We start from the raw sequence: 20,635 nt of genomic DNA, 5'->3' as shown, positions 1-20,635 counted from the left end.
CTAATCAGAGAATATGTAAAACTGAATGTTGCATGTAAAATTGGATTAGGTGTGTGTGTGTGTGTGTATATATAAGGAAGGTACAGAATAGCATAACATTCTTCATATATGTGATGGTGTGATCTGTTATGACCTATACCCATTCTGGCCATCTAACCTGGCCTCCCGTTTGCTAGCTATGCATCCTAACAATGTGTGGTTTTGGGTACCAACAAGCACAGCAAAGTAAAAGGCACTGCTTTGACGATGACCACTCACAGTCCATACACGCTATAACAGGTTATACCTGGAAGCGACTGCTCTCGCAGGCCCAGTTGCCGACGTCCTCCTGCAGCAGCTCTGCCCAGCCCCTCGGGTTGATAACCAAATGAAATGCCAGAGACCCGGTAAGTGTCCCAAAAAAGGAAAAGGAAAACGCCTGTGCCAAGAAAATAGCAAACAAATATAGAAACAGTATCTGGTTGTCAAAACATACATGCTTGGAGAACAATGCTGTCTCCAAAAATGAAATAAGGTCTCCACAAACATAGCAACACTTTGTTCCACAAAAGAGCAGATGCAGCAACGCATTCCAGTACTAAGAGGAACTGCCATCTCCCCTGACCCAGGTGAGGGGGGTCAGGTCTTTTCTGTGCTACAGAGAAGTGAGAGCACCCCCTACAGGGGGGGGATGGAGTCAGTGCCAAAGTTTAAAAAAAAAAAAAAAAGGTGCAGTGGTGTATGTGCACGAGGTAGGTTGTAATTGTAATTGTCACTGTAATTGTAATAGACATTGGTTTTCTCCTGAACGAAGCCATTTTACTTCCAACGTAATTTTTTTAATTAGACCCCCCACACATAAGAAAACAATAACAGGTAATCAAGTAGGATATTATGCCACAGTTCTTTATTAATGTTAAATTCAATATTACCTCGTGATAAATCACCTCAAAGTAACATACTGTACATTATACATGAGAAAAGGTAATGTAAACTACTGTCTTATGTTCCACAGGAGAGGTGCCAATTTCAATACATTTAAAAAATACACTTTCATCTTGCTTGGAGGGAAAATATATAAAATAATTAAAATGAAAAGATTCTGAAAGGAGCCCCACCAATATAAGTGATTCTCAGGAAATAAAAGCAGGATGGTATGGGGAAGTATGGCATTTACCCAGGCCACTTCTTTCAGCAAGGCTGCTCATTAAAACGGTCACTTTTCTAAGTCATCATCTACATTCATAGCATTTTATAAAAAAAAAAAAACTTCTAAAAGCACTTGAAGCAATACTTTTATATGTGATAAAACCACACAAACCAAAACTGCCTGTGCTTGACACTTTATCAGAAACTATGGATTTCAGATAGCTTATAGCAATGGAGTAATCCATTTGAACAGATTTGTACCCAGGTGAGACTTTAAACTAACTGGAATGGAACTCTGGTTGACTTCTTATGCTAGGTTCATAAACTGTTCATACAGTGACAGGGTCCTTGTTAGAGGACTACATTAACTTTAAGTTAATAGGGGAGAGCTTATTTTGTACTGAACCCTAATGATTTTATTCAAGACAAGACTTGACCCTTCATAAATATTGTAACCATGGACCCGGTACTCTCATTTTAGGTTAAAAAATATACTGTGTTTACCCAGCAAAACCCCAGTGTATATTAGTAATCTACACACTGGTGAGATCTACAAAATATAAAACATTTCTTAAGTAATATTTTACATTAACTACAGAACTTACTTTTGTGAAAAAATCAGTTTTCCTTCTTAACACATTAATACTGTGAACAGAATAAAAAATATCTGGCATTATCTGGCATTGTACATCAAAAGTGACTTCTTTCTGAATTTTAATATTTACATGTCCAAAAGGTAACACGTACATGATGTAAAGATAGATGCAGTCTGAATAAACACCCTGATTTCTTGCTGTAGGTCAAGCTTCATAGTTCATTCACCAGATGATTTTATGATGGCGAACATTTCTGATGTAGAAATGATGTCTCACACATCAGGACAAAAGGGGAATAAATTATTTTACAAACGTAGTCTTGGCAACAAAAAAATGCATTATCTAGGCTGTTAAAAAAATTTATTTCAGCTTGGGAATACACAGCGACAGTTATATATGAAACAATAATAATAATAATAATAAAAATAATCGGTTCAAACCCACAGGGTCTAAAAATAAACTTTTCACTGATCTAGTTTTTCATGAACCATCACAGTAAAAAAATGTTTGGGGATTTTATGAGCAAAGATCATACATTTACAAGCATCTCCTGTAAACCCTTCAGCTTGTTCTGAGTGGACCCCTGGACTGGGAGCTTTGGGGAGAGGAGGGCCTCCAGACTCTAGGCTGGAGACATGTGAATGAAAGTTATGGCTGTCAATGATCGTGTAGGCCATCTTTTTTCTAGATGGGTATCTTGGGATTACTGACCTTGCCATTGTTTTGACTGGGAGTCTGGCACATTATCTTCTTTAGCACACTGTATCAATCGCAGTGATGTCTGTTAACATCGGCATGCACTCTTCAAAAGGAACCTGTCCAGATCAGGGCAATAGAGGAGGGAACTCGCTGTCCAGCAGTCAGAATACGGTTCACCTGTCTCTCTCCTGTTATTAACAGCATCACACTTGCTAACGGAGTCGCACCCAGCCTTCTCAAGTGTAATCTTAGGCGGTGTGAAGTTTTTTTTTGACAAGGCAGACAAACAGGCTTTGAATTTAGGGATTGGGAGGAAATATAAAAACATACAAAATATAAGAGGAAAAAATGTATCTACAGAGGAATGGCTCCCATCTTTACCCCGCCCATCGAGGTCCCGTGGAGTATAGCTTCTGGCCCGGCTTCAGAGATTCATTCATTTTTATCCAGACATGTCCCAACACACCCAATAAGAATATTTCCAGTGCAGTCTGGGGCCCTAAAAATCAGAGAGATATTGTCAGATATTGAAAGTTGATGTTTGTTCATTTATATCCTATAATTTGGAGAGCTACACTTTAATTACATGCCCTTCTCGCGTATGATAACACAAAGTCCACAAGGGGGCGCTACACCATAATGTTATCTCTGGTTCTTTGAAACCCAAAGTGAGGAAACAGAGGAAAACATGGAATGCAGGAGGTTATCCAGAGAGCTGAAATATCATGGCAAACCACCGTCCTCAAGGGATGGAGACATCACACTGATGCAATGAAATCTGCGCGTGTTACAATTACATCAACACAAACAAATGCAAAAACAGACTCTCTAAGCCCCGCTGGAATGGGAAACGAGGAAAGGAGTAAAAAGAGAATAAACGGGAGATAGAGGAAGACATATAATGCAAGAGGAAGGTGTGCCCCTGTGAAGCAGATCTGAAAATAAACCATAATTAATTACTTCTTGCTTTGGTGATCAGGGTACACCCCTTGCTGCCACTCCCTTACGTGGAAGGGGTACCGCACATAGCAGGCAAGAAGATAAGGGAAGTCCCTACCTCTTCCCTGTGTAGGTGTATGCAGTTATACACTGAGTAGCTGTTTATCTATCACACAGATGCAGAGGGTCAGTGAGGAAATGACCAGTCTTTACTGGCTAATTACCCCCCCCCCCAGCCACAGCACTGTGTGATTTATTGAGATGTTTGGATGTGGTCTGTGCTGTTCTGTAGGAATCTGTTTCAGTGTGACGCACTTTTGCACGCTTGCTCTGTAAGTGATTCTGAACGACTGTTAAGTTGTAAAATATGGTGCAAAATGTGTAAAATGGAGTTTATGACTCACCTGCTGGACTCTCGAGCCAAAACACGAGGTGCTTTTTACAAAAAGTTAGGTAGGTGGCACAGCAGTTTTTGGCAGTTTTGTAGTATACTATATTTGCTTAACAGATCCTTATCCAGAGTGACTTACAAGCTTTACAAGTTAGCCTAGATATTGACTTGGGCATGTAGAAAGGCTCTCTGAAACCCTACAATTCTTATTTACCATGTAGATATAATAGGAGCTTGAAAAATTAAAGTTGAGAACAAACCCCTGGAAAAAAAACTTGATGCAAAAATGACCCAGAGTTAATGGGCGATTTAGAAGTGCTTGTCACAACAAACACTGTCTCAGATCAGATCAGTTGTTTTTCTCAGATCAACCCTAGCATACTTTAAAGAAAGAATATCTGTAAAACTTCTGATAAAACAAAAAAGCACCATGCCTTGGCATCTCTGCAATACAAACTAGGCACAAACATTCCACTGCATTGCTTGGCATCTTCTCCAGGTGGCTCTGAAGAAGGGTCCTATTGTCAGGCTTGTGCCAGGGCAAGGCTGACACATAAGCCCTGAAACAGAAGTGCCAGTCTCTCCAGCTCACTGTGCCACCTCTGAGTACTCCAATCCACGCAACCCTCTGCCAAGGCCCTTTTGCCAAACAGCCCGCTCATTAACACTCTCCACTCCTGATTGGATCTCTCTTTGCCGCATGGATTCCCGCCAACAAAAACCAAAAAAAAGAGGCTGGTCTGTCCACCTTTCTGGGAAGAACACTCAACGGCATCTCCCACTGAGAACTCCTCCTCCTTACCAATGAGCTTCCCTTCGCAGAAGACCCTCTCTTAGCCATTACTGCATCCTCCCACAGCTCTCTCCCGCAGCTCTGCGCCTCATCTCTCGCCCCAATACACCATCGGACGAGCTTTTAACATTTACATATCAAAGCTGACGGTAAGGGCACTCAATGCATTTTCAGCGACAGACAAAGAGGAAGTACTCTACAGTGAGCCTTGCGTGGTTCATACTGTTCCCTCAACCAAGAGGACAAAGTGATTTAATTACTTTCCAGCTTGAGTTGGGCACTTTACAACAGTCTTAAATCCAACAGACCTGATCAACAATACCCAGCGGCTGTTGTAACACTGTTTCCCCTTACATAAAAGGCTGGGTGATTGAACCAGGCTGGCAATGTTGTAACTGCGGTAGGTTTGAATGATAATGTGACAGGGGCATTTAGAAAATGAAATTATAATTACCACTGGGGCGCACTGAGATCAACAAAAATATAGACTGCAATCAAATTTAGATCCTATATATTCAAGGAGTCCCTGGTCATCTTTCAGAGAAATCTATAAAGTGCTTTGGTAGACCCAAAAGCATGAACAACAACTTTAACAAGCTCAACATTAATAAGACAGGGCCCTGCACTTGAGTATTCACAGTTTGCTAGGCAGCAGTTACTTCCTTAGCATCTCCAACAAATGACAGATGCCTGTGAGTCAAAGGCCCTGAGGGGACAGCTGCATCTTCCTCTACCTGAAACAGCGCCGCAATATATCACAGACCATTAATCACAGCCGAGACTCCGCAGAACTTCCTGCTCTGGCCAAACAGTTCCTGTCACTGCTGAAAGAGTATTTATGAGCAGACAGCCCTGCAGTGTGTTTGGGTTCTAAATGATTGGCTCCAGTCACCATGGATATGTGATTCCGCACATCTCCATGGTGATTAGAAGAGGGACTCTGCAAGTAAGGGTCCTCTCACTAATGCATATTCACAAGCATGTGCTATCATGAGAACTCACTGGGCTCAGCAATGGACATAAATTCCATTATAAAGCGTGCAGTGTCCACCATCTTGGTGCTACCGACACAGTGTCTGTGATTAGATCACACAGACGAGAGGACGTCAGCGGATGGCTGCCAGGACTACGGTGACAGCGGTTGGCACAGGACCCAAAAAGCAGGGGACGCCTCCCGCTCTCACCTCTTCAGGTAATGAGGATCCCCGGAGGCAGTCCGTCTTCTTCAGAAATATTCCGCAGGTTATTTTCGGCCTCCTCCGCAGAGCTTAAAGAGGAAAAGGAGCAGGGTCGTTCACCATCACAAGGCAGCTGTCACAACTGTGCCCGATACATCGAAGGGGACTCATGCTGGCTCAAGTCATAAGCATTAATATTTAGGATTGCTGTACTGAAATAGATAAAGAACCATATCCAGTTCAGTCCTCCTATAAATTCTTGCCCAATGCCCTGAGGGACTTTTTCTGTATTACTTCTAGCTATACCCTCCACCAAGTGAGACATAGTTGCTACTTGATGGTAAAGCTTATTGCTGTAAGAATAAGTTGACAGCAATACAACAATCGGACAGAACACATTCTTCATCAGTGTAACTGACTGTGTGTGAATTCCCTGCCTTTTTCTATTGTTGAACCTGTATATGACATTGTACATCACACGGCTACATGTTCTGTTAACCCAAAGCATAAATATCCACATCAGTGAATTACCTTAGTGATCCTCAGGAAAAAAGGGGGGGTAATTAATTCTGTGTTCAAATAAAACTAAAAAACTAAAGTAGTTTCTCAGTGAACCTGAGGGTTGTGTTGTATGCCAGCATTGCCCCAGGCACAGGCCTGCTCCAGGGCTCTAAGCAGAAATGATCCATTATTCCCCAATTCCCAGCTCTGCTGACCGGCATTAATGCATCAACAGAGAGCGCAGCATTGCCCAGTGAGACCCGCACCAGAAGGTGGGTGCATGTTTGGTTTAGCAACTGTATTTCATATATGGCAGGAAACCAGGCCTCTAACAAACAGCTCTCTTAGGGGTGAGAGCAAAAACACCAGATGGCTCGTGTTGGCCAACAGAGTCGTGCAGTGGCCAAACTCCCCAGTCATTCGATGGTATTAAGACAGGGGCAAAAACAGTTGCTGAGCTGTATCGCATTGTTTTTCATGTTTATGGATTCTGTTTGCGTAATGGTTACATTTAAACTGCAGGTCAAACAATCCTCAACACAACAAATACATTAAAATACTAATAAAAATCAAATGGAGTTGAAAATGCCTAAAGTCTCTGACAGAGGCTAGTTTACTCATGGTTATCATTTTCTTTCCAGAAGCTGGGGAAGAGTTGTGGAGTCTTACACTAAGAAGTCTTTGACATCCTCGGAGGTGATGTCACCGGTGATGTCACCGGTGATGTCAAGTGTGATGTCAGCACTGCTGTTGGGGGAGTCCAGGGAGGGGGAAGAGAGAGAGGTCTGGATCCCCTCTGGAAGTCCTGAGAGAGAGAGGGGATTACTGCTCAGAATAACACGAGTCAGTTTAGAATTACTCTCATAACACCCAATCAAACCGCAAAAACCAATTCTCTCCTTTTCCAGACAGAAATGAAATACATTGTCATATACCAAGAAATACTAAGGGTCCCGGGCAAACGTTATTTCAACCCTACTGTATACTTGCATATGGATGGGCTGACAATTAAGCTCTCTCCTTTGATTTGACTTGAAATATGTTGTTCAGCCCAAGAATATTGCAAACACATTTAAAATAAATGAATGCAAAATCTACATATATTACAATGTACCACAAGGGCAATAATTTTCATATTTAAAATCTATTGATGGAGCTAAAAATATACTTTCTAAAATATATTCTAAATATATCATTTTTTAATGGGTTCTATTCTCTCTCTTTTCATTTCTCTCAACCTCCCTCTCTCTTCCTCTCTTGAGACAAGTACTCAAAGAGTAGCTGTCCTGGAGACTCAGTGACCTATGACATGGTGACAACAAAACTCCTGTCATATGAAACCAGCCTCCCATAATGCATTTGGGGAGGGTGGCTCAGCGCCTCTCACATTCCCAGCACCTGCTGAACTTTTCACTGCCTTCATCGCACTCTCACAGACACGTCCAGCTCTTTCCACTTCACCTCCTCCTAAATACACAGCAGATTTTGGACGTCGTTTCTAATACCGTAACACCGCTATTCACATTTGCTTTCCGAAAGGACAGTAAATTAATATAACTTGATACTGTGACAGGAATGGTCATACCTTGCAACTATCAGACCACGCTGAACACAGTTGTCTTCAGTGCTCTACTTGATACACAATATTTAACTGATCTTAATCAAATGTCATTTAAACTAGGCACCTTAGCACTGAATAGTCTGAACTTAAGAATTTTAATGGATGGAACTTAAAATGCAGGAAAAGGACTTTTAATGTAAGGTGCACAGAGCCCACCATCTTGGTGAATATATAACATCTTTGTCGTAAAACTATATACCCCCATTTAGTACAGTGGTTCCAAAGCACTTGGCAATGAAGCTGAAATGGAATTCCTTTCTAAGCAAAGCAGGAATTCAGACTCAGGATGCTTGTTGTTTTACTATATGTGATTTCCAGCGTTTTTCTACAGACACAAATCACTGTACCAAAAGTGGCATTTCCCTTTACCAAGACAGGAGTTATTTCAGAGAAAAGTTGCCTTGGATACCAGCAAGGCACCCCTGTGCGATTTATGTCCCCTGGTTAAAGGGGTACGCTGAGAGGGGAGAGAAAGCTGATTAAAGCCAGGATGAAAAACGGCACAGAAAAGCATTCACACTGAGGCAGGAACCCAGGAGGCAGAGGCCTTAAATGTGCACAATCATATTCAACTCAGGTGCTGCTTTGGTTACAGCCACATGCCAGGAACCAGGGGACTCTATATCAACCATTAAAATACTGCTGACAGATCTAGATCAGTATGTTTTTTTATGGCTGGCCTGCTTATATTAGGTGAAATTACTAATTTAAGCACCTTAGGACATAGTATGTCCTTTTCTATCTACACACTTACTAATTAGTAAAGGTTATTGCTTCTTTTATTACAAAACTACTGTAACTACTCCTTCCAGTGCTAAGAATGTTTGCTAGGAATGCTAAGAATGTTTGTTTTTCCCCAAAACACATCATAATTGCTGAGTCACACAGCAGAATTACCTGCTGTGTAATTGAAAGACACCTCTAAAAGCCTCTGGATCTCCAAATCCAGGAGTGAGCACTGCTGAGCTAATTAAATTAATGCAGCGATGTGGTTATGGACAGACCATACCTTCTGCTTCCTGCAGAGAAAGGCTCTCTCCAGCAAGGTGTATTTTCTGTGTTCCATTGGCCTGAAGTGGTCCTGTTATGGTGCTGCTACAAAGACAAAGAAAAGGAGAGTTACAACCTTAGATAACCAGCAAATCTGATTTATACCTAATCACTAGCAAGAGGCACACTGTGATTCTCACATATTATTTAACATTAAAATGTTTACTCTCGTCCCTGCATTTTGCCATATCGGCACTGGATCAAATACTTGAAAAATACCCTAACAATCTTTATTTCCCACCTGCAGGCATTCCGCTGACCTTGCACACAGTATGTATAACTTGTTTGTTTGTGTGTGTGTGTGTGTGTAATACTTGCAATGTAGTTGCATGCAAAAATCCCTGTATTGATGCACTGAACCCAGGCCTTAACCAGTACACCAGCAGCACTTCTGATATTCACCTCACTGCAGGTCAGCAGAAAGCATAACAAGGCCAATATCTATGTCATAGAGTGGTAAATAATAAATGGCTTATGAAAAAAGAGCAGTCACTCGTGACCCTTTCAATTTATGACTTGTGGAAGGATGGAGACATGTGGCTTTTGTAAGTCAACCACTTACATAAAACCATCTAGTCGAGTTTATTGCCTGTTGGCTCCTCTCAACAAAAGCGAAGAACAAGCACATATGGAGTCTGTAACAGAGTGAAAGCACTGACAGAAAACCATGGCGGCACCACACCCGGAAAGTCCAAATTCATTTAAGACTATAATGAATTCTGAGGACTAAATGTAACATTTTAAAGTCTTTAGACTTTTGCTGTTGTAGCGCAAGAAACAACTTGTGTTTATGATGAATATGTTGAGAAAGTGTTCACTCTCTTATCAGCAGAGAGATGTGGGCTGCCTTCATAACACCTATGACTGGATTCAGCCTAACCTGAATGTGGACTGTCCTCAAATCTGAATAAACAAATTTCTTCATTCAACAAAACATGAAATCAGCAGTCACTGAAATAAAAAGATCTACGTAACAAAACCACTCAAAAAGGCCACTGCAGTAAAGTTGAATTCAAAGTTCTGGAAACACAATACCTGTTTTGTAAATGTTTTGATACACGTGCTACAGACAATAAAATTTGACTGCAAAAATAAAAAAAAAAACAAAACAAAAACACATTCAATGCAGACAGGCACTCATGAAGCCTATCTGTCAAATTAGACTAGGACTCATACACAGAGTGCCACAATTCTGTACATCAACTGCTAGTTACACTAATTAACTTCTGAGTCTTTTCAAATTCAATCTCCGCGCTGGCTAACGATTTATAAGAAGAAAAGACATGCTCTTCTAGCAAACTAAGAGCCTGTGTGGTCCCATCTTGCTTTGCCGACTCAGGCAGTTTCGCGGGGCTGTTGTGTTATAATTGGCAGACTTAGCTTTAGTGGAAACCACTGGGTGGGAAGGAGAGCAGTGACACACACCGCCTCCAAAGTGCTCTGTCAGCAGAACCAGCCGTTCTGTCCTACTGTCTCTACACCCTGGCGGCTCACGCTGGTCTCTTTATGTCGCATTCACTCTCCTCAAGCCATGGGGTTCCAGCTCTCCCAACGAGCTCTTCTAAAACATTTACAGTAGAACACGCGTGTGTATGAAGCTGGCCAGTCGAACCGCATTCATCCGCTGGGGACGGAATAAATAACCAAGAGAGGGGAACGACCCGTTTCCTCCAATTGCAGCTAAATGGATTCAGTGTGCTGTAACTGCTTACAGGGAGCACAGCCATTTGCGTGTACTGCACAGGGTGTAGAATGAGGCTAAGGACTGGACTGACCCCCCCCCCCCCCTTTGGTTCTGAGCCCTGTTACCTGAGAGAGTCGTGAGGCCGGTCCACATCCACCGAACACCGTGGCTCTGTGACGGCCCGTGTCGACAAGGAGAAACGCTGAAACTCTGACGGAGATATCAGGTAGAAGCCTAAAATGCAGAACACTGTGATTAACACTTCCATACAGTCTGAAAATATCCCAGTGCCCTCCAGCATGCTATAAAAATAACACCAGTGAAGTGTGTGGAAGTGTGATGTAGACGTTGGGGATCTGAAATACAGGAGGGGGCTGCAGGCTTAAAATCTCAACAGGGTGCTGCCACTGTCCCCTTGAGCAAAACGTTTCACCTGAACCTCCTCAGTAAATCTTCTTCAGCTGGATAAGTGGATACTGCAAATGTAAGATTTTAGGTGCTTTGCGTAAAGGTGTCTGCTAAGAAGATGAATTATTAACTATGCAGCTTAATCAAAACACTACATGCAATTCTCATGATAATGAGAATTTTTAGTACTACAGAGATTAATACCATAAATGAAGTAAATGAAATTTAAGTATTCATTTTTTTTTGTAGTGATTTATGTGCTGATGCTGCGTGGGGGTGGGGGTGTCAGGCTTACCCTGTCCCGTCCTGGTGAGGACGCAGGAAGCGATCCCGGTGATGTCCTCCTTCCGGACGCAGTCGTAGCGCACCTGCGGCCGCAGCGCGGGCACGCTGAAGACGTGCACGTCGCCCAGGTTGGTGAGGCACACCAGGCCGTTCTCGCTGTAGTCCTCCGCCGACGCGCTGCCGAAGCTCGCCAGCGCCACCTTGCGCACCCGGCAGCCCTCGTGTGCCGTCAGCTTGAACTTGGTCTTGGCGCTGACTTTGGGGAGCGTGAACACCTGCACCAGAAGACCTCCATCACTGAAATGCACCACATACCATACCTACATAAGGGGTGGCAGTGTAGCATAGTTTTTAAGGAGCAGGACTCGTAACCAAAAGATTGCAGGTTCGATTCCCCACAGGGGCACTGCTGCTATACCCTTGGAAAGGGTAGTTAACCCACGGTTCCCTCAGTAAAAACCTGTAACGTAAGTCGCTCTGGATAAGAGCGTCTGCTAAATGCCAATAATGTAATGCAATGTAATGTAATAAGGGTGTCCTGCATGTTCACACACACCCAGAGCCCAACAGCGGTCACCTTAAACTGTTCCTCTGAGGCGATGAGGACGGAGTGGCTGCCCTGCATGTCGGGGGCCTTGGCCAGGTCCCGTGAGGCCTCGTAGGGCTCAGGCAGCGGGTTCCCCCGGCCGTCCAGCACGGCGATGCTCACCACCGGTGCCCGGTGCATCAGCTGGATCTCTTTCCCCAGCACGGCCTCCGCGCTCTGCTCAGAGAACCTCTCCTGTGACGGCACCTCCAGGGCGTAGGCGTACACCGAGCCCGAGTTGGTGCCCGCCCACACGGTGGGCCCGTGGTGGGCGCCTGGAGATGTAGCATAGTGGTTAAGGAGCTGGACTTATAACCGAAAGGTTACCAGTTCGAAATCCCACAGGGACACTGCTACTATACCCTTGGGCAAGGTACCCACAGTTGTCCCCAGTAAATATTCAGCTGTATAAATGGATAAAAATGTAAAACAAACAAAAAAAAATGTGCAAAGGGAGCAAGAGGACATCACGACATAATGACGACATGGTAACACCACACTGTACTTCTATCCCCACCCCATAATACCTGCTACCTCTTGCATTCAATGTTAATATGTGTACTTTATGTGTAGTATTATGATGTATTATAAATTTGTGCTCTAGGACCTGTTGTATTGTAGTATACAATGTCAGAGTGCACAGGTAAACTTATGGTAGGGTTTGAATTGTGTTATGCTCACCCTCACTGGTCTGGGAGTGTTGTGAGCCTGGTCTGACACTGTTGCTTGTTTAAATTGAATGGATACACTTATTTTCTATTGCAGTGGAAGTCACTCTGGATAAGAGCATCTGCTAAATGCATGTAATGTAATGAAGAAATATGGTAACCCCACACTGTACTTTAGCTATACATAGACCAACTTTATAAATATGCACATGGGGGTTATTTGATGCCTAAGACCATGCAAACAATTGCGTTTAGCTCCAAAAGTCCTTTCAGACAAGGAATGGATTCTCGTGAGGTTTAGACAATGCTCTATTCAAGTCATCCCACAGATCTGCAAAGCAGCGCTAAATGGTTTCCATATTCGACTTTCCGCACACGCTCTCCAACTAGGACTGCTCGCACAGAACACATTACATACGGAGCTCTCCTGGGAGAAAATGGATCCCAAAGTTCCAAAGTGACTTAAGAGAGGGCATGCGCCCTGCATGTACATTGTCCAATTAGGCAGAAAACAGGAGCAGACAATCAGAGATGTTTCCTGGCAGATCTGGTTGCACAGCTGTTCCCTTCAATGATACACAGACAAGAGGCTGCAAGACATTAATCCCGCTCCCTCCAAAGTCTTAACAATACAATACAGTCGGTTGGAGTGACATGATTAAAGAAGAGTGTAGGAGTTCTTTAAAAAAAAACGCTTATAATAACTACCACATTGTTTAGATTTGGCCCAGAGCTGAAATGTTGAGTGCAGTGTTGTGCTCTCAGCCCTGGTGATGATATGAGGATTGATTTGAGAGCTCTGGGTTTTGTTCTCTTCAATTAAGGGCCACAGCATCTGATCTGCAGGCACTTAAACATGGCAGGGCCTGAATGTGTGGGCCAGGCACATCAACATGCAGAACATGTATTCATATCACACTTTCACAGGGGATTTTTGAAAACTGGACATGTGGTTGCCATATACATCGTTAATTACTTTTAAATGCAAACCTCAATGCCTAAAATGATGAAATGCAAGGCCACATGAAGAAAACGTAATCAGCTGTACAGCACTACCGAGAAAATCAGCACTAATTCACTGTTAAGTCTGCTGAGTCTCCTCTGTGTATCTGCTGAGCAATCAGTAAGGAAAGCTGAAACCAGAAGTAATGGACATAATCTCATTTCCTCCCAAAATATCTGCCTAGGCCTTATAATGAAATTCAGATGAGAATTGTCTATGTAGCCAAAAACAAATGTTGGAATGAAAACGGAAATAAATAAATAAATAAATAATTCAGGCAACACAATCCCGAAAAGAAGATGCCTGGGTACTCCACTGTGTAAGCATCGCACGCGCTGAGCGGAACGGCAGTGTGTCGGTCCGAGCAGCTCTCACCGTCTCTCAGGTACGTGTCGGCGAAGCAGAGGCACCGCACCACGCCGGAGAGCGAGTCGTCGGCGGACCGCGGCTCGATGCGTCTCTGCACCGGCGCGACCTCCACGTCAGAGGGCCCCACCTGCTCTGCCAGCTGGGCATTGGCCTGTTGCACCTGTGGGAGGACAAAGGAGATGGCAGCGCCCTCTACACCACAGTCCACAGGCCCGCCTGGCATGATAAACGCTTCAAGCACACAACATGACAGGAAAATAATTTGAATTCTGAACCCTCAGGTTGGTTACTGTAAGGCTATTTGGGGCCTTCCTGTCATGTTAGCACCACAAGGATCTAGAAGCTAAAGGAATGTGATGTTGTTGAGTGTACCAAGCACGTACTGCATCAATAATCTTCCCCAGGCTGATTCATTTATGCTCGGTATGACGAACCAAACTTTATATGGGGGACATTTGTAAGGCTGGGTGATGCTAATGTGGTTGAGGTAACCCAGATCCCCTGTAAGAGACGTCCCTCTCTGTCTTCAAGAAACATTTCTGCTTTCCCCTGAGCACCTGAAACACTACCACCTAAAAGAATTTCTCATGTCTCAAATCTCTTTCCTACTAAACTATCTAAAAAGTAATCTAATGGTTTAACACACCCGTTATCTCTACCAGCTAGCTTGTGCCTTGTCTGGCCAGCCAATGAAACTTAGTCATGCAGTGCTTCTAATATTGTTGGCTCCTCATGGTTTTTTGCTTGTGTTGTACTCTACCTCACCTGTCAGTCACTTTGGATAAAAGCGTCTGCAAAATGAATAAATGTAAGAGTGAGGGGAGGATGTGAGGGGAGTGTTTCAGAAAGGGAGCAGGACGGGAGAACTGCTTGCTCTGGCACACTGTTGCCTTTTCTCACTTTGCTGATGGGACTGCTGACCGCCGCCCTCTTCTTCCCCGACACCCGGCTCTTGCGGATCCTCCTGAAGGACTGGCGCAGGGACTTCTTCAGCGACTTGACCCGGGACAGGGGCCCCTCCATGGCCAGGCAGTCGTTGGGATGCAGCGTACACCTGGACCAGGAACACAGGGCACTTCTCACACACTCCGCCCCTTCCTCCGTGACGCCACTCCCCAGGCGCCACTGGTCACAGTTCCCATAACAACCACCATAACAAAGAGCATGTGCATCACACACGCGGGTCTGTCGCCCACACTGGACCTAAAATATTTTCCAGTTACCACCTCATAATTCATCTAACCATTCTACCTCAAAGGCACATGAGAATAAAAAATAAATATGTGCTAACAAAATGGAGAGGATTTACTGCATAATATTTTACTATATTTTTACTAATATTTACTCACTCATATTTTTAAGCATCTAGCCCTACATATTGAAAACAGCCAGTAGGGCAAGTATGTGGGGTGGGGCCATCAGTGAGAGGTCACCTGGCCAGGACAGGGTTACGCCGATGGTAGTCAAACAGGCCAAAGCCATGGCTGGTGCCGAAGGCAATGAGGTTCCACTCCGCGTGCATGGCTACCGCGGTGATGGCTGCCGGGGGCATGCACTGCACCAGGACAACGGGCTGGAAGCCGGGGGCGAAGCTGATCGGCCCCATCTTGGGGGGCAGCCGGTCGTGACCCTTCCAGGTGAAGCCCTCCCGGTCCTGGAGGAGGTCGACGGTGGCCATGTCGATCATGTGATCCGATGCCTCCTCGCTGAGACGCAGCACCAGGACCTGGAGCGGATCAGACCGGCGCAGATCAGGAGGAAATAAAAACAACAGACTGATCCTCCTATTACCCTGGCAAACGGACTTCAGCACGGAGCTTACACAAAGTTAATTACAGAGAGTGATGAACTCATCTGACATCTGTGGCTGAAATTATGATTGACTGGAGAAAGATACACACTCAGGGGTTTGCCTTTAATTATAATTAAATCTGTGCATGTAACTGCAGTCTGTAAAAACAGAGATACTTCAGTGGATACTTCAAAATGAAGACCCCCAAGGGACTTAGTGGATTTACCAATAATGTCAACATACCACGTCTATGCTGATTTATGAATGCTGGGTACAATACACCCAATGACAAATTGGGTTTGATCTTCTCACAATACTACTGTAGGCACCCTGTAAAATGTAGGTTTCTGAAAGATGGTTTTGAAGCACAGAACATTTCTGGCCTGACTCAGAACTAACTGGATTATTTGCTATATTCTGAGAACCACACAGTTGGACGTTACCTGTCCTGCTGTTCCAGCCACCACCAGTTTCCCACTGTATTTACACAGAGAGATCTTCTGTATGCCCAGTCTGGGGTCATCGCTATAGGGATCAAAACATCCCACCTGCGTACAAAGGGAATATATTTTCTACTTCCAATAAAAACAGTCAAACGCCCAATTACAAACTTACAATCGGACAGCAAGGAGCTTGAGCCAAACCAAGATTAAAGTATAATATTTTTGTAAATTTATGTACACAAATGATCTGCAGATGGCTTATTGTATTTCCCGTGTCCACTGTTTCACTACATTGTCTCCATGTTCACCATCTACAGTGTTTTCAAAAACGTGAATGCATGCTGAAAGAAATGCTTTCTCCCACATATTAAAAGTGTAGGAATGTCAAGCAAGACGATCCACAACCGGGTCTCATTTATCCTTCTGCAGACGCAAGCAAAGCGCTGCACATTACAGACAGAGAGTCTGGTTTTAATTAGCTAAAGACAATAGGAAAATGTTCCAATGCGAATCCCATGCGAACGGCAGAACTGCGAGCCAAACTGTGGTCTGTCGTTTCCTTGTGGCAGCGGGGGACAAGGGCAGAGGTGGAAGAGGAGGAGGAGAAAGAGGAGGAGCGGAAGAACAGCTTAGCCTGCAATGAGCCCCGCGTCCTCACAGAGTCCTGGCTTGTCTAAGTGCTTATTAACTTATTTCACTGGTAAATAATGACATAGGCATTCATCCACAAAGCATTACACCATATTGATAAACCACACTAAGAAATATTATAATCATTTAATGACTTCATCTGGTGTTTACGTCTCCTTCGGGGTCATCTTCACAGGCGACTAAAAGCCTGGTGTTGTAACACACCGTGTCTTTCTATTGTGCTGTATTTGCCAAATAGGGAAGCATCTCGTACACAGGTGTGACTTTTACACTAGAGTTTACAGGAGGTGGTGCACATGCTCTGTAGGCTTATGTTTGCAGATGCAGGGATGGTGACGCCTCACCTTTCTGAAAGGAGGCCACTCCTCCTCCCCCGCCTGGGTCAGACTGTCGCTGTGGTCGCCGTCAGTGAGGAAGACGTGGGCCGTGCTCAGTTTGTACAGGGACCTGAGGGACACCCGAGACGCGTCCCAGAAACGAACAGTGCCGTCCTCGTGGCTGAAAGCAGAAAAGAGACAAACACAGAGTGTTGTTCTTAACCCATTCAGTTAAGCTGATGTTTTTCTAGACGTGGTAGTAGATTAACAGATTCAGCAACTTGTCGTCTTTGATATTCACATATTTCCAGACTGTCACTAAGCAGTCAAAAATACAATTATCAATGTTAACAGTTAATTACATGAAGGGGGAGGGGAGTTTGTTTGTGAGGTCTGGAAATTAAATTAAACTGCAAATGTCAATACAGTTAACGCTCTGCTTGTAAAAATCCCTTAAAAATGGAATGTGTTACACAAAGATCGTGATGTCATTTTCTTACGACAGGCTTAAAACATGCGTGCAACAACAAAACCACGTTTAACAATACCCGAGGGCAAACAAGTACACGGGCACACCTACACGCTACCAATCAGACGAATATTTAAAAAGATCAATTTGAGTTACAGAATATTTTAAGGCCTTTTATGTTTTATAACTTTTCTAATTGAAAAAACACACTGTTTTCATACATATTTCTTGTGAAATAAAGTGTAATGGAAACACTGCACTGGGACTTTACGAGGCATTCCAAACCCAATCAGCCACACTCAATTACACAGCGTTTGAACTCTGGAGTCCTGGAGAAGGAATGTGTCAGTCAGTAATAAAAACAGTTCTGTTGACAAGAGAGTTCTAGAATGAGGCAATTCTGTTCCCTCAGCTCCGCTTCTTGATCACCAGGCGCTTACCCTGTTAGAAGCAGTTCCTGTTGCTTCGGATCAGGTGCTAGATTCTTCCCCCCGTCGATTGGCCACTTCTAAAAATAAACGTCATGTTAAGTCTTGCACAATGGCAAAAAAATCTTAAGGGGCATTTACATCAAGCCTGATTCAACAATACCTGACTGTGACCAGAGCTCCATCGTGTTTACACTGCCACCGGGCCAAGTGGAAGTGGCTGTGCTTATTGAGGCATTGTGAAATGACAAATCAGGATGTTTTTGTTCACCCACGCCTCCTCTGAATAAACTGCGTGCAGTGCCTATCCCAGAGACTGCGATGAATGACGGTTGTCTGACTGCATGCAAATGCGTAGCGCTCCTTATGTGCCCATTTAAGCAGCTACAGGCCCTGCAGAAACAGCACTGAGCTGGTGCAGTTTTATGTTGCACAGTGGCAGTGAGCATTCTTAGGCAATGAGGGAAATGTCATTTGTTAAAGGATGGACCTAGTAAAATGCCTAACAACAATCCCCTGATTACTTTAAACTGGAAGTTTCAAAGACATTTTAAACAAACGCTGCTGTCAAACCACGTGCAAATCTTAACTGTGCACCATATACCTGGTGCCAACTTAACGAACAATTAAATGTGACAGCACTAATCATTAAAAAAAAATCATTAAAAAAATCCACCCAACAGAAGGGCGCAAAAATGAGTTTCAATTTCCGATGGTTTCAAACGAGCTTCCACTAGGACAGCTGTAAATAGTACACAGGCATTACTCTGTCAAGCTATATTAATATCTGGCAGGCAGGGGTGATGTGAGGCCTCAGATGCTGCCGGAGTGGAAACGGGGTCAGGGATATCTGCAGAATTGAGCAAAAACACAGACTACCATTCTGAACAACCTCAAACAAAGAGAAAACCTCCTTACATTTAAACTTGCCTGTGAGATAGAAGCACAACAAGCACCTGATGCTCAGTGAAAATGCATCTCAGCTAAGCTCTACAATGACTGTTTAATAATTCTCAGTCACATTTTGAACCTTTGTGCCATCATAGCAACGCATGACAGTATTACATGCAAACAATACACATATTCTGAGCTCCTAAGGTAAGCATCATTTTCTATTTATTTATAGCTCTGTGATGGATAGAATTACATTCTCTACTTTGAGCTACACAGTCTATGAATTACAGTACATACAGGCAGTCCAAAAAGACCTGACTGGAAATTTCACAGCATCCAGTGCTCCTTTCTGCGGGAGCCACATTACCCATTAAGTCCGCTGCGTTTAGTGTGTACAGCAGTTACCAAATATTTAATTAGATCCCTTCATCTGCTGCTATTCAGACACATACATTTAGTGGTGAAACATCAACAACTGCCCTCACACTAAAACATTTAAGCTTCCATTAACCAAAGCACCTGCCTGACTGGACAACATTTGATCCACAGGACTTAAGTCATTAGTTTCTTCAAACATTTATATATGCAAACAAATGACCCCTATTAATAGCATGCTGTCCTTGGATCACCATGTAAATACCACTGGGGACATTTAGCACTGCCTGGAATACCTGTCACATTATTTGTTCTGATTCCCGGGCCAATGCCCCACCACCTGTAGCTTCTTCTGCAGTTTCTCATTTGATATTCTGTTTGGTACTGCAATTGCAGTGCTATACAAGACCTGACACAAGGGCATCTGTCAGGCCTTAATGGTTACAATATGAATGGTAACTTTGCGAGATACACCATTACAATATATTTATTCATTTGGCAGATGCTTTTATCCAAAGTGACTTACAAGTGAGGCAGTGTACAACACAAGCAAAAGCCATGCGAGGAGACACACTGCAGGTGCTGCATGACCAAGTTTCAATAGTTGGCCAGACACGGTGCAAGCTGGTAGAGACACAAGTGCATTAAACCATTGTTTTTTTTAAGGAAAAACAGAGTTTGGGAAATAAGAACGTGCTTTCGGTGATAGTAATTCAGGTGCTCAGGTGAGTGTGTGAGAGCGGTGTCTTCAGATGTTTCTTAAAAATAGTGAGGGACTCCGCAGTACGATTGAAGTGTGGAAGGTTATTCCACCGTCTGGGGATAATGGCTGAGAAAGTTCTGGATAGTGATTTTGTGCCTTGATGTGATGGAACCACAAGACGCTGTTCGTTAGCAGAGTGCAGTCGTTGGGAGGGAACTTGTACCAGCCCTGTACCAGCCACACTTTTAGTTTTCTTACCACTTGGGTCTGTGGCGGACACTGGTGCTGCCCTGCACGGATCACCCTCTCCCACAACTTGTTTGGCACATTGGAGATGTGGTAGGAGCACGTAATGGCAGAGGAGTGCAGAGGAGCAAGGTACGGCGAGGGAATAGTGGGCCACCCAGTGGTCTGGAGGTCAATGGCAACCAGCTCTTCTTCCAGCAGCACCACCAAAGCCGTAGGGTCATCAAATTCTGTGACAAGGCATTGAGAGGTGTCCATAAGCAGACCTAAATAAGCAAACTCATAACAAATCACAGAGTGGTGCCAGCACCCACATTTAAACAGTAGTACCGATGTATCAGCCCTTTTCTAAAGGAAGAACAAACAGTGTCACATTACAGCTAGTACCAGTATTTCCTTTGTACCCAGCAGACTGCCA

General features: G+C 43.8%; 1 protein-coding gene across 1 annotated transcript in view; it reads right to left on the bottom strand.

The window, feature by feature from the left end:
• Nucleotides 1–2,239: 2,239 nt before the first annotated feature.
• Nucleotides 2,240–20,635, bottom strand: part of llgl1 (LLGL scribble cell polarity complex component 1) — a 37,580-nt gene continuing 19,184 nt past the window's right edge. Inside the window, exons 10-23 of the mRNA XM_036552748.1 lie at nucleotides 20,230–20,447; nucleotides 18,012–18,079; nucleotides 17,130–17,283; nucleotides 16,135–16,239; nucleotides 15,333–15,625; nucleotides 14,800–14,953; nucleotides 13,906–14,059; nucleotides 11,851–12,134; nucleotides 11,284–11,548; nucleotides 10,706–10,814; nucleotides 8,856–8,938; nucleotides 6,895–7,030; nucleotides 5,731–5,813; nucleotides 2,240–2,922 (exon numbers count right to left, since the gene is read on the bottom strand). Coding sequence (XP_036408641.1) covers nucleotides 5,735–5,813; nucleotides 6,895–7,030; nucleotides 8,856–8,938; nucleotides 10,706–10,814; nucleotides 11,284–11,548; nucleotides 11,851–12,134; nucleotides 13,906–14,059; nucleotides 14,800–14,953; nucleotides 15,333–15,625; nucleotides 16,135–16,239; nucleotides 17,130–17,283; nucleotides 18,012–18,079; nucleotides 20,230–20,447 — 2,102 coding nt within the window. The 3' untranslated portion in view covers nucleotides 2,240–2,922; nucleotides 5,731–5,734. The remainder of the gene's footprint in view (nucleotides 2,923–5,730; nucleotides 5,814–6,894; nucleotides 7,031–8,855; nucleotides 8,939–10,705; nucleotides 10,815–11,283; nucleotides 11,549–11,850; nucleotides 12,135–13,905; nucleotides 14,060–14,799; nucleotides 14,954–15,332; nucleotides 15,626–16,134; nucleotides 16,240–17,129; nucleotides 17,284–18,011; nucleotides 18,080–20,229; nucleotides 20,448–20,635) is intronic.

This window comes from Megalops cyprinoides, chromosome 19, assembly GCF_013368585.1.
Source record: "Megalops cyprinoides isolate fMegCyp1 chromosome 19, fMegCyp1.pri, whole genome shotgun sequence".
Classification (NCBI taxonomy): Eukaryota; Metazoa; Chordata; class Actinopteri; order Elopiformes; family Megalopidae; genus Megalops; species Megalops cyprinoides.
The sequence above is the reverse complement of the archived record's forward strand: the minus strand, read 5'-3'. Positions and strand labels throughout refer to the sequence as shown.